General features: G+C 44.6%; 1 protein-coding gene across 2 annotated transcripts; it reads right to left on the minus strand.

Annotated features, from left to right (window-relative positions):
* Window positions 1–10,134: 10,134 nt before the first annotated feature.
* On the minus strand, window positions 10,135–13,761 carry LOC310636768 (uncharacterized protein). Of its 2 annotated transcripts, none has more exons than XM_083356870.1 (2): window positions 13,673–13,761; window positions 10,135–12,947 (listed from the first exon to the last, which is right to left on the minus strand). In XM_083356870.1, exon 2 carries the CDS (start codon window positions 12,092–12,094, stop codon window positions 11,168–11,170), a length of 927 nt encoding a protein of 308 aa, XP_083212996.1. In that variant the 5' UTR covers window positions 12,095–12,947; window positions 13,673–13,761; the 3' UTR covers window positions 10,135–11,167. The 2 variants fall into 2 exon arrangements, with proteins under 2 accessions (XP_083212996.1, XP_083212997.1); XM_083356871.1 differs by having other exon boundaries at window positions 10,135–12,938; window positions 13,673–13,740.

The raw sequence follows: 13,761 nt of genomic DNA on the forward strand, positions 1-13,761 counted from the left end.
CCTCAAGAAGCCTGCCTTGGACCCAGCTGTATTGAACAACTTTTGTCCTGTCTCCAACCTTCGCTTTCTTGCGAAGGTTGTTGAGAGTGTGGTGGCACATCAGCTCCCTCTGGTCCTGGATGAAGCGGATTATCTAGACCCGTGCCAATCGGGTTTCAGGCCCGGGTACAGCACGGAGACGGCATTGGTCGCGCTGGTGAATGATCTCTGGAGGGCTCGGGACAGGGGGCATTCCTCTGTTCTGGTCCTATTAGACCTCTCAGCGGCTTTCGATACCATCGACCATGGTATCTTGCTGCGGCGTCTCAGGGGATTGGGAGTGGGAGGCACGGTTTTACAGTGGTTCTCCTCCTATCTCCAGGGACGTTCGCAGTCGGTGTTGGCAGGAGGGCAGAGGTCGACCGCGAGGTCTCTCATTTGTGGAGTTCCTCAGGGGTCGGTCCTCTCGCCTCTCCTGTTCAACATCTATATGAAACCGCTGGGTGAGATCATTCGTGGTTTTGGAGTTGGGTATCATCAATATGCTGATGATACCCAGCTTTTCTTTTCGACCCCAAACCACCCCAGTGATGCCCTCACCGTGATGTCCCGTTGCCTGGAGGCGGTTCGGGTCTGGATGGGGAGGAACAGACTTCAACTCAACCCCGACAAGACCGAGTGGCTTTGCATACCTTCATCCCAGGTTTATTCGGACATTCCACCTCTCGCTATGGGGGGCGAATTATTACCCCCCGTAGATAGGGCTCGCAACTTGGGAGTCCTCCTAGATTCACGGCTCACCCTGGAAGACCACATAGGAGCTGTGACTAGGGGGGCTTTCGCCCAGGTTCGCCTGGTGCGCCAGTTGCGGCCCTATCTAAGCCGGGATGATCTATGCACGGTCACTCACGCGCTCGTGACCTCTCGACTAGACTACTGCAACGCTCTCTACATGGGGCTGCCCTTGAGGACCACCCGGAAGCTCCAACTGGCACAGAATGCAGCCGCGAGAGTTGTGTTGGGAGTTTCCCGATACTCCCATGTCACACCTCTGCTCCGTGAGCTGCATTGGTTGCCAGTTGTCTTCCGGGTGAGATTCAAGGTACTAGTAATGGTGTTTAAAGCCCTACATGGCAGGGGTCCGGAGTACCTTAGGGAACACCTGCTGCCGGCGTCAACTTCCCTCCGCCCTGTGCGTTCCCACAGAGAGGGACTCCTCAGGGTGCCACCGGTCAGAGAATGTAGATTGGTGGCCCCCAGGGGGAGATCTTTCTCTGTGGGCGCCCCGGAGCTGTGGAATCAGCTACCGGTAGAGCTCCGGACAGCGCCCGATCTTCGCTCCTTTCGCCGCAATCTGAAAACATACCTGTTCGAACAAGCCGGCCTGGCCTGAGGGGGGATTGGTGGGGTTTTTATTATCATTTTATTGGGGTTTTTATTAATGTATCAACTGTTTTTATGGGCATGTATTTAATTACCTTTTAATTTTTGTATTCTTGCCCTGTACACCGCCCTGAGTCCTTCGGGAGAAGGGCGGTATAGAAATATTAATAAATTAAATTAAAAATTAAAATTAAATTAAAAGGGAAGGGGAGAGGAAAAAGGCAATAACCATAAAGATTCGAAGTTCCTTTTTTCCCCAGGAAAGGGTTGACACGAAGTAGAAGGATGGGGGCTGATCAAATGGGGTTGAGGGAAGGGGGGCTGAACTGGGTACCCTTTATAAAATTTCAATTTGTAAAACAATACTAAGTCCTGTCTTGTATTCCCACAACCAAGCATGTCCTAGTAAAGATTCATTTTGGACTAGAACTGACTCCAAGAGTTTTTGTCTTCCTAAGACGTGGTTTGGGGTGGGTTCTGAGGGTAGACAGGACTTAGTATTGGGGTGGGTCCTGACAGTCACAATCCAAGAACTACCTATATTTCTTTTCCAAGCTCAGGAGAGGGCTGGAAGAGTCATTTCCCCCACTTCCGGACAGTTGGCATCCTGGCCAGCTTCATACCTTCAACAGTAGTTTGCTGTGCATCAGAAAATCATGACAGGCTTTCCTGGCAGAGGAGTTCAAGGCATTGCTGCAGATTAAGATCTTTTTCTAAGTGCAACTGAAGAGGGCAATGAAAGGCTGGCAGCCTGGAACTGTAACTCGCCCCCAGCTTGCAGCTCGTGACTTTGCCACCCGCAGAAAGGGCTGTGCAGGAGAAAGTCACCTGGGGGCTTCTCGGTCTGGGTTCAGTCTGGGGCACAGCAACAAAATTTGACTGGTTGCAACTCTCATGGACTTTTTGGAGGCCTGGGGATAGATGGGGTACAGCCATTTTGTCCCTCCTAGACCTCTCATGAGGTTTCCATACTATTGACCGTGATATTCGTCTGGACCAGCTTTGGGAACTGGAAATGAGAGGCACTTTATTAAGGTGATTCTACTTCTGCCTCTATGCCCAGTTCCAATTGGTGTGGGTAGAAGAAGAGAGGCCGACTCCTAGGCCCTTGCACAGGGGTAGGCAACCTCGGCTCTTTTATGACTCATGGACTTCAACTCCCAGAATTCCTGAGCCAGCTACGCTGGGAGTTGAAGTCCATGAGTCATAAAAGAGCCGAGGTTGCCTACCCCTGCCCTTGCAGTTTGGGGTGCCCAGGGCTCAAGCCTTTCACTGCTCCTTTTTAACATAGATGTGAAACCGCTAGGAGACGCCATCCATTCTACGATACCCAACTATGTACAGGTAGTCCTTGACTTACAAAACTTCATTTACTGACCATTTGCTACCATTTTGTAAAGCCTTAGTAAGACCATACCTGGAATACTGTATCCAGTTTTGGTCAACACATTACAATAATACGTTGAAAAAGTCCAAAGTGGAACTAAGATGATTAAAGGCCTGGAGACTAAAACACATGAAGAACGGTTGCAAGATTTCGGTATGGCCAGTCTAGAGAAAAGAAGGACTAAGGGGGGACATGATACCACTATTTGAGAGGTTGCCACAAAGAGGAGGGGGGGGTCAAGTCATTTTCCAAAGCACCAGAAGGCAGGACAAGAAACAATGGATGGAAACTAATCAAGGAGAGAAGCAACTTGGAATTATGGAGAAGCTTTCTAACAATAGGAAGAATTAATCAGTGGAACAACTTGCCTTCAGAGGTTGTGGGTGCTTCATCATTGGAGGTTTTTAAGAAAAGAGTGGACAGTCACTTGTCTGAAACGGTATAGGGTCTCTTGCTTGAGCAGGGGGTTGGACTAGAAGACCTCCAAGGTCCCTTCCTATTTTATTCTAATTGATTGGTTGCATATATGGAGTTTATTGGTTACTGTACAGGGTTTTATTGCTCTAAGCTGTCCAGTTGCACAGAGTTGGGCTGCCATATGTATTTTCTTAATAAATAAAAATACATACATATTTATATCCCACCTTTATTATATGCAGAAATAACTCAAGATGGCAAACATAAATAAGAGACAGCCAAGCTGTTTTTCTCTGGCCCAGCACAGCAGTTCCCCTCAATGCTGGGAAAGGGAATGACCTCATTGGTCCACAAAAAGGAAGCTCAGATCTCCTGCCTCTTGTGTGAGACTAAGACACATTTGACTAAAAAGAATAAGGCAAGAAATTAAATGGTTAATTTCTCAACTGGGTGTCGAATGAGAGAAATGAAATTTAACACTCCTCTACACGCATCAAATTTTGCTTCATGTGGAATTTCTTGTGTGCGGTAAGAGAGGAATTTTGTGTGAAACACTGTTCACAATCTGGACATTTGAATGGTTTCTCCCCTGTGTGTAACCTTACATGATTTATGAGGCTAGATCTAATGCTAAAATCTTTCCCACAATCCGGACACTCATACGGTTTCTCCCCTGTGTGAGTCCTCCAATGTATCACCAAGCCAGAATTCCAAATGAACCTTTTCCCACATTCGGGACACTCATATGGTTTTTCTCCTGTGTGAATTCTCTGGTGTTTAACCAGGTAGGAATTCTGACTGAAACCTTTCCCACAAAACAGACATTCATATGGTTTCTCTCCTGTGTGAGACCCCTGGTGTAACATCAGGTGAGAATTCCGACTGAAACTTTTTCCACAATCCAGACACTCATACAGTTTCTCTCCTGTGTGAGTCCTTTGGTGTATCACCAAGTCAGAATTTCGAATGAAACTTTTCCCACACTCGAGACACTCATATGGCTTTTCTCCTGTGTGAGTCCTCTGGTGTATCACTAGGGTGGAGTTGCAATTGAAACTTTTACCACAATCCAGACACTGATACGGTTTGTCACCTGTGTGAGATCTCTGGTGTATTACCAGGTAGGAATTCCGACAGAAACCTTTCCCACAATCTGGACATTTATATGGTTTCTTTTCTGTATGAGTCCCACGGTGTTGCACAAGATGGGAATTTTGATTGAAACGTTTCCCGCACTCCAGACACTCATACGGTTTTTCTCCTGTGTGAATCCTCTGGTGTATCACCAACTTGGAATTCTGCTGGAAACTTTTCCCACAATCTGGACACTCATATGGTTTCTCTCCTGTGTGAGTCTTCTGGTGTTCAACCAGGTTGGAATTCCGACTGAAACTTTTCCCACAATCCGGGCACTCATATGGTTTTTCTCCTGTGTGAGACCTCTGGTGTACTTCCAACTCAGAATTCCAGATAAAACCTTTCCCACAATCTGGACATTTATATGGTTTGTCTCCTGTGTGAGTCCTCTGGTGTATCACCAGCTTGGAATGATGCAGAAAACGTTTCCCACAATACAGACACTCAAATGGTTTGTCCCCAATGTCAGTTCTCTTGTGTCTCACTAGAGTGCTTTGCATGCTAAATCTTTTGCCAGATTGGAGCAATGGTAGAACTAATCTCCAGTGTGGATCCTTCCATGAATCATAAGGGAGCTGTTCTGAGTAAAAGTTTGGCTGCTCTCCAAGCATTTGTATAGCTTTTCTCTGGGTAGATCATCTCACTGATGGTCTGCAATCTGTTTTTCTGACAATAGGCAGTCTGTGGGTTTTTCCAACAGTGATATTGTTGGATTCTTCCGGAGACTAAAAATATTTCTGATCTAGACAGTCACTTGTCTGAAATGGTATAGGTTCTCCTGCTTGAGCAAGGGGCTGGACTAGAAGACCTCCAAGGTCCCTTCCTACTCTACTCTTATTCTATTCTGTTCCCTTCTGTTCTCTTCTATTCTTACCTGGGGCTGCTTTGATTCAAGCCACTCTTTCCTTACTCAAAGGCCTTAATTAATGCCTGCCCATTCTGGCTATCCAAAGTACCCTTTCCTCCCCACTGACTTCCAGGTATTTCCCACTTTTTCTTTCTTTGGAAATTATCCTCCTTGACTTCTCATGTAATGCTTTCTTGAGTTGCACATACTCTATTTTTTTCCAGCTGAAAACCTTGTTGTTGTAGTTCTCTCCATTGTCTCTCATCAGCTAAGGAAGGAGAAGAGTTTTTACACTTTCTGGAAGAAGTGGAACAGATTTTGATTGATGCTTTGTTTTACATTTTAATGCTGCTTCTCATTTTCTGTTGTCGAGAGTGCTCTTCTTGGCATCCTCTTTGTCTGTAAGATCCATATCAATGGGTTAGTTTAATTATTGTTTTAAAAACGGCTTCAGTACATGTGAAAGGAGCAAAAATATCCCATATATTACTATGAAAAAACAAACATCAAAATTCTAGTTTAACTTGTAACATTATGATTCATTTGGCATGCGGAAGACTAACAGATCCAAATATCAACTCAATCAGAAAATTCTCTGTTTGGCTTCAGTAAATCACATATACAGTGTATTCAGAAAGTGTCCAAAGTATTCAGACCCTCTTCACTTCTATCAATTTTGTTATGCTGCAGCCTGATTCTACACTTGTTGAAATTCATTTTTGCTCATTAATCTACACTCTTATTGACAAAGTGAAAACAGAATTTTAAAAATGTTTACAAATTTATTAAAAAGACAAAACTGAAATATCACATCGACGTAAGTATCCAGACCCTTCACTCAGTACTTGGTGGAAGCGCCTTTGGCAGCAACTACAGCCTTGAATTTTTTGGTTACGACGTGAGAAGTTTTGTACACCTGGATTGGGGGATTTTCTGCCATTCTTCCTTGCAAATCCTCTCAAGCTCAGACAGATTGGATGGTGATCATTGGTGGACAGCCATTGCCAGGTCCTTCCAGAGAGGTTCAAGTCAGGCCTCTGGCTGGGCCACTCTGGGAGATTCACAAAGTTGTCCCTAAGCCACTCCTGTGTTGTCTTGGCAAAGCTTCTCATGTCATAACCAAAAACAAATGGACACTCTAATTGCTGCCAAAGGTGCTCCAACAAAGTACTTAGTGAAGAGTCCGAATAATTACACCGCTGTGATTTCAGTGTTTTTGTTTTTAATAAATTTACAGACACTTCTCAAATTCTGTTTTCACTTTGTACATAGATTAATGAGGAAAAAATGAATTTCAACCACCGTAAAATCAGGCTGCAGCATAACAAAATTGACATAAGTGAAGGAGGTCCGAGTACCATCTGAATGCACTATATATGGGTGCTGATTCACACGGAAACACACTCCAAAGAATTGATTCGTGTAAAGAGTTCTGTGTATTCCAAGCTGCAAAAGGCAGTCAACTCAATTATTTTGACCTCATTTTGAAAGCGGGGGGGGGAGGGACGCTAACAGATGAAATGGTGCCCAAATCCCACGGGAGATTTAAACCATCCGTTTTGCAGCAGGAAACTCCTCGCTTGCCAAAAAAAAAAAAATCACAAGGAATCAAGTGTTACGTGAAGGCTGGGGGAGATGGGCGGTTAAAAAACATGAAAAAAAAGACGTTTTAAATGTCCCAAATCTCCCAGCAGAAAATGACGGGCAGCAGTTTTAAACGATGCGGCAATAATAGCATTTGGGGAGAGAAGAGAGTAGGCAGCTGCAGCTGGCATGCTTCAGCCTCGTTGCTCGCTCCGCTTCCACGCCGTGGAGGAAACCAAACAGCCCGACTTGCTCTCGGCTTCTCCTCGGATCTGCCCTCCACTCACCTCCCAGGAGCCGCTTCGACCCACGAGACAGCACAAAAGGGGCCACCGACGCCATCGCCCTCCCGCGGGAGAGCCGGAATCGGGAGTTCCTCCGTCCTTCCACATCCCCTCTAGCAATCCAAAACTCTATCGTTTCGACTCGTTCCAGCTCGGCCTCCCTTCCCTCCCGTACAATGTCAATACTAGCGATGCGGCTGCTGTTATATACTGTATTCGCGGCTTTTCTAGGCGCGACTGATGCTTCTTTCTAGAGCGCCATCTAGCGACGAAAGGTTGAAAATCACGCTCGGTCCTACCCTGAAGCCTTTGGGTTCACTGTTTTCGTACTTCCTTATCCGCCGTCGAGTCGCATTCGACTCCCAACGAGCTCGTCGATCGCTTTCCTCCCTGAGGATCTGTCCCAGGGGGTAGGCAACCTTGGCTCTTTTATGACTCTTTCATGCCCCGTGGGCTTCTGGGAGTTGAAGTCCTGAAAGAAAGGGATGAGAATAGATCAGGGGTAGGCAACCTTGGCTCTTTTATGACTCTTTCATGACCCGTGGACTTCTGGGAGTTGAAGTCCTGAAAGAAAGGGATGAGAATAGATCAGGGGTAGGCAACCTTGGCTCTTTTATGACTCTTTCATGACCCGTGGGCTTCTGGGAGTTGAAGTCCTGAAAGAAAGGGATGAGAATAGATCAGGGGTAGGCAACCTTGGCTCTTTTATGACTCTTTCATGACCTGTGGACTTCTGGGAGTTGAAGTCCTGAAAGAAAGGGATGAGAATAGATCAGGGGTAGGCAACCTTGGCTCTTTTATGACACTTTTATGACCCGTGGACTTCTGGGAGTTGAAGTCCTGAAAGAAAGGGATGAGAATAGATCAGGGGTAGGCAACCTTGGCTCTTTTATGACTCTTTCATGACGCGTGGACTTCTGGGAGTTGAAGTCCTGAAAGAAACGGGGTAGGCAACCTTGGCTCTTTTAGGACACTTTCATGACTTGTGGACTTCTGGCAGTTGAAGTCCTGAAAGAAAGGGATGAGAATAGATCAGGGGTAGGCAACTTTGGCTCTTTTATGACTCTTTCATGACGCGTGGACTTCTGGGAGTTGAAGTCTGTGAGTCATAAAAGAGCCAAAGTTGCCTACCCCTGATCTATCCTCATCCCTTTCTTTCAGGTCTCCCAAGAGGGACATCATGTCCCTCTTTCTGCATCTGAATCAAAGGAAAGTGTCTTAGGGGGAAATATGACGTACAACAGCAAATCAGAACATGGGCCTCCCTTGGGGGGGGGCTGGTGAAGATTGTTCCAGCCAGTTTTTTGTCTTGCGTGCTGCAATATAACTCCTCGAAATTTGCCTCTGCAAATGATTGAAGCTTGACCCCTACCTTAGCTTCAAAATATTAGCCAAGTCCTGAGCCCTAACAGTTCATGACATTCTTGGTTGTGTGTTTGTGTGGCAGGGGGGGGGGGCTAAACGGTTGCCAGCTCCATCCTGTTAATAGAACAAAGAAACATGGAACAACTCAGAAGCGCCCACTGGCATTGCCGCTAAAACACATCTAAGACAGGAGGTAGACATGATCTTCCTGTCTGTATTATTGGGGAGTCTAAATCTTGCTAGTGGTCTTCCATAAACAAAGAACTAGCTTTTCCCTGTAAGCATCAGTGTAAGAGAGGCTTGCACAGCAAAAGCTTGAAAACAGGTTTTTGTTTCTATGCATTTGGTTTTAATATGGTTTTTGAGTAAATTAAGAGATTGGGACCCAGCCAAAATTTCTCATAACGCAGGTGGCTACGTAAATATTTTAAATAAATCAGAAGAAAAAGGAATGAATGAATGAATCCACTGAGGCTGCCCATCTGCAATTTGCTTGAGGCACTGAAGAGCTATTCATTCATTCATTCATTCATCAAATTTATATGCTGCTATGCATCTATCTATCTATCAAATCTATCATCTATTAAATTTATATGCTGCTAATCCTGAGGTTAACTTCTCCAATTTAATTTAATTTAATAATATTTAATAATATTTGTATTTATATAATTTATTTATATAATTTAACTCCTTGCCAGGAGAAAGATGATCATTTTTAAGCAAAGTCCACTGGGAAAATCTGCAAAATGAGTGATGGGGAAAGGGTATCCCACCCACGTAAGAGAAAAGAGAAATGGGGCCACACCAGAGAGAGTTAGGAAGGCCGTGTCAGAGCAGGGGAAGGATCAGCAAACTGTCACAAAAGACCTTATGGAAATATTCAGCAAGGAGTACATCATGCTGCCCCCTCACTGGCCCAGACTGTGCCATTGAGATCTTGCCTGGAGCGAAACTCCCTAAGCTGAAAATGTATCCCATGACCCTAAGGGAGATAAAAGCTGAGGGACTACATTGATAAGAAGTTACCAAGTCCAAATGCCTTTGGACTACAAGGCATTTAGCTGATGTTTTTATGCAACTTATAAATGAGGTGCTGCATGAACATTTATACAAGGGGGGGGGTGTCTTTTGGTATACCTGGTTAACATCCTTATTTGCTCTGAGACAAAGAATGAATGTGTGAAACACATGCGACAGGTGCCGAGAAATCTTTTGGATGCTAAGCTATATGCCAGGTTGTCAAAATGCAAGTTCCACAAGACAAACGTAGATTAGCTAAGCTACAGAGTGTCATGCAAAGGAGTAGAGTTGGACCTGGGAAAGGTGAAAGCCATCTTGGAATGTCAAGCCCCCCTCCCGGCCCATAAACAACTACAAAGCTTTTGGGGGTTTGCAAACTTTTACAGACAACTTATCCCATCCTTCAGAAAGATTGCCCTACCAATCATCATTGGCATCCTTCAGAGAGACTATGGCAGGGGTAGGCAACCTTGGGTCTTTGATGACTTGTGGATTTCAACTCCCAGAATTCCTGAGCCAGCATGGCTCAGCTTGGAAACCTCTCCCTTTTCCCCTCAGCTGGCTCAGGAATTCTGGGAGTTGAACTCCATGAGTCATCAAAGAGCCAAGGTTGCCTACCCCTGGACTACGGTATCGTGCTCTGGAAAGAGGTCCTAAAGCAGCATCTGGTGTGGCTGAAAAGGCCTATTTGAGAGTGGCAGTCCCTTCCACACTTGAGGGCAGTTACAATCTGTCCCCTGTTCAACCTCCAGATTTCGCTGGTTCTGAGACTGCCTTTGCCTCAGCCTGCCACACAAGTCTCTCTTTGAATTGGAGAAGGCCATGCTGCGTCTTTAGCCTCCAAGCTGAGCGACCGGAGGTCAAGGTTCCCCAGCTGTTATTGTCCATTCCCAAGGCCTTTAGATTCCCTACCAATCACGGGGCTGCTAAAAACTGGGTGGGAAGAGGGAGGAAAGCCTTAGCCGAGCAAGCCCGTGAACTGGGCGATGGAATGCCAAGCGGCAGGTGAAAAATTAAAGGGGCTGTTCGTGGCTGGGCCAGTTTGAAAACACCCAAACCCAGAAGTGACATTTGTGATTCAAGTGGATACCAGTGAGGTGGCTGTGCGGACAGTTCTCCAGCAGGGCCAAGGGGGCCAAGGGCATGAACATAGTAGGCCAGAAGCCTGGTTAACTTTTAATTTGGACAAAAGCAAGAATCAGCTTTTCGGAATTCCCAGACCGTCAAAATACCATTAACCTTGCTAGAAATGCCTTGCAGTTGCAGACCAAGTACATGTTAAATGAGGCGGCTTTGCATTTTGCCTTGCAATATATGGGATTTATTGGTTTCTGTATTTTATTGCTGTAAATCATGTGGAGTCACCATGAGTTGGGCTGCCATATACATTTTCTTACTAAATATACATACCCCACATTTATTATATGTAGAAATTACTCAAGATGGGAAACATACCTAATGCAGATCTAAGCTCGCTTTCTCTGGCCCAGCATGGCAGTTCCCTTCGACGCCATGAAGGGGAACGACCACACTGGACCAAAGGAAGTCCAGATCTCCTCCCTCATGTTTAATAATAAGACATGCTTGACTAAAAAAAAAGCATGCAATAAATTAATTTCTCAGCTGAGTTTCCAATATGAGACAAGAAATGAAATTCAATATTCCTCTGCAAAGATCATGTGTTAATTCCTCATGTGGAATTTCTTCTGTGATAAGGGAGGAATTTTGTGTGAAAAACTGTCCACCATCTGGGTATTTGAATGGTTACTCCCCTATATGTAACCTTACATGATTTATAAGGCTAGATCTAGTACTGAAATCTTTCCCACAATCCGGACATTCATATGGTTTTTCTCCTGTGTGAGTCCTCTTGTGTATCACCAGGGTGGAATTGTGACTAAAACATTTCCCACAATCTGGACACTCATATGGTTTTTCTCCTGTGTGTGTCCTCTTGTGTGTCACCAAGTCAGAATTTCGATGGAAATCTTTCCCACAATCAGAACACTTATATGGTTTCTCTCCTGTGTGAATCCTCTGGTGTACCACAAGTTCCGAATTCCAATTGAAACTTTTCGCGCACTCTGGACACTCATGCAGTTTCTCTCCCATGTGATTCCTCTGGTGTATCACCAGGTTGGAATTGTTACTGAAATCTTTCCCACAATCTGGACATTCATACGGTTTTTCTCCTGTGTGAGTCCTCTTGTGTATCACCAGGGTGGATTTGTGACTGAAACTTTTCCCACAATCCGGACACTCATATGGTTTTTCTCCTGTGTGTGTCCTCTTGTGTATCACCAAGTCGGAATTTCGATGGAAACCTTTCCCGCAATCCGAACACTCATATGGTTTCTCTCCTGTGTGAATCCTCTGGTGTACCACAAGTTCTGAATTCCAATTGAAACTTTTCCCACAATCTGGACACACATGTGGTTTCTCTCCCGTATGAGTCCTCTGGTGTCTCACCAGCTTGGAATTCTGACTGAAACTTTTCCCACAATCCAGACACTCATATGGTTTCTCTCCCATGTGAATCCTCTGGTGCCTCACCAGCTTGGAATTATGACTGAAAGTTTTCCCACAATCCAGACACTCATATGGGTTCTCTCCTCTGTGAGCCCTCTGCTGTCTCACAAGCTTGGAATTCTGACAATCTGAAAACTCAGACAGTTTCTCTTCCATGTGCATTGTCTGGTGTTTCACCAGGTGGGATTTGTGACTGAATTTTTCTCAGAATTCAGATACTCATATGGTTTTACTCCTGTGTCAGCCCTCTGGTGTGTCACCAGGTTGGAATTCTGAGTGAAACATTTCACACAATACACCCATATGTTTTTTCTCCAGTGTGAATCCTCTGGTGTATCATCAGGCCAGAATTCCAAGTGAAACTTTTCCCACAAAGAGGTCATTTAAAGAATTTCTCCCCAGTGTGAATACTCTTGTGTCTCACCAGCTGCACTCCATTTGTATGGCTTTTCATGAGGTGGATTGATTTATGCATAAATCAGATGTGATCTGCAATCTGTGTTTTCCCCAAAATAGGTCATCTGTGGGGGGGGTTTCCCAACAGTAATATATTGATGAGGAGGCCAAAAATATTTCTGATCCCTTATCTGGTGGTGCTTTGATTTAAAGAAACTATTTCCTTCCTTGAAGTCTTTCATTAATGCCTTTAGCTATCCAAGTGACCTTTTCCTTCCCACTGATGTCCAGCCATTTCCCACTTTTTCTGAATTTGATAATTATATTGTTTTACCTTTTTCTGCAGTATGTCCTTGAGCTCCACATAATCTATTTTTTCTACCTGAAAACACTGTTCCTGTTATTCTCTCCCTTATCTCTATTAGCTAAGGAAAGAGAAGAATTTTAACACTTTCTGGAAGAAGTGGAAAAGATTTTGATCGATGGGTTTTTTTTTTTTGCATTTTAATGCTGCTTCTCATTGTCTGTTCTCCAGAGTGCTCTTCTTGGTATCCTCTTTGTCTATAAGATTCACATTAATGGGTTAGTTTCATTATTGTTTAAAAAATTGCTGCAGAACCTGTGAAAAGAGCAAAAAATCATCCATGTATTACTATGAAAAAGCAAACATATCAAAATGCTGGTTTAACTTCTAACATTCATTATGATTCATTAGGCACATAGAAGACTAGCAAAAACCAAGTTCAAATATCCACTTATATTTCAAATCATGAAATTCTCATTGGCTTGAGTAAATCACAATTATCATTGCAAACTGATATTAAAATACCTGAAAATGCTTAGGTTTACATAGATAACACATATACCCACACAAAAATACACATTATAAATTTATGGATGTAGAAAATCTTTATTTCAGTCTTCAAAATGATTCAGAAGTGGATTCCCTCAATTTGTTGGATGTAAGTTTAGAAAGCTGGGGACGCTAACAGATGAAATGGTGCCCAAATCCTATATGCGAGATTGAAAGCATCCCTTTTGCCCATGAAACTCCGCACTTGCCAGGAAAACAACCGGTCGATAAAATCACGACGAATCGCGTTACGCGAAGGCCGAGGGGGATGGGTGGTTAAGAAATATGAAAAATATATAAAGATTTCTTGAAATCTCCCAGCAGAAAGCAGTTTAAACCGTGCAAGCACCAGAGTAATAACATTCGGAGGAAGAATTTGCAGCAGCAGCCGACATGTTTCAGCCTCGTTGCTTGCTCTGCTTCCACGCAATGGAGGAAACCAAAGAGCCCGACTTGCTCCCGGCTTCTCCTCCGACCTGCCCTCCACTCACCTCCCAGGAGCCGCTTCGACCCTCGAGACAGCGGAAGAAGCACCAGCGACGCCATCATCCTCCCCCGGGTGGCCGGAAGAAGAAGTTCC

This window comes from Vipera ursinii (assembly GCF_947247035.1).
Source record: "Vipera ursinii genome assembly, chromosome: 2".
NCBI classification, from domain to species: Eukaryota; Metazoa; Chordata; class Lepidosauria; order Squamata; family Viperidae; genus Vipera; species Vipera ursinii.

Coding starts and splice junctions, on each gene's coding strand:
- LOC310636768 (XM_083356870.1), bottom strand. CDS start 12,094: ATGCACATGGAAGAGAAACTGTCTGAGTTTTCAGATTGTCAGAATTCC.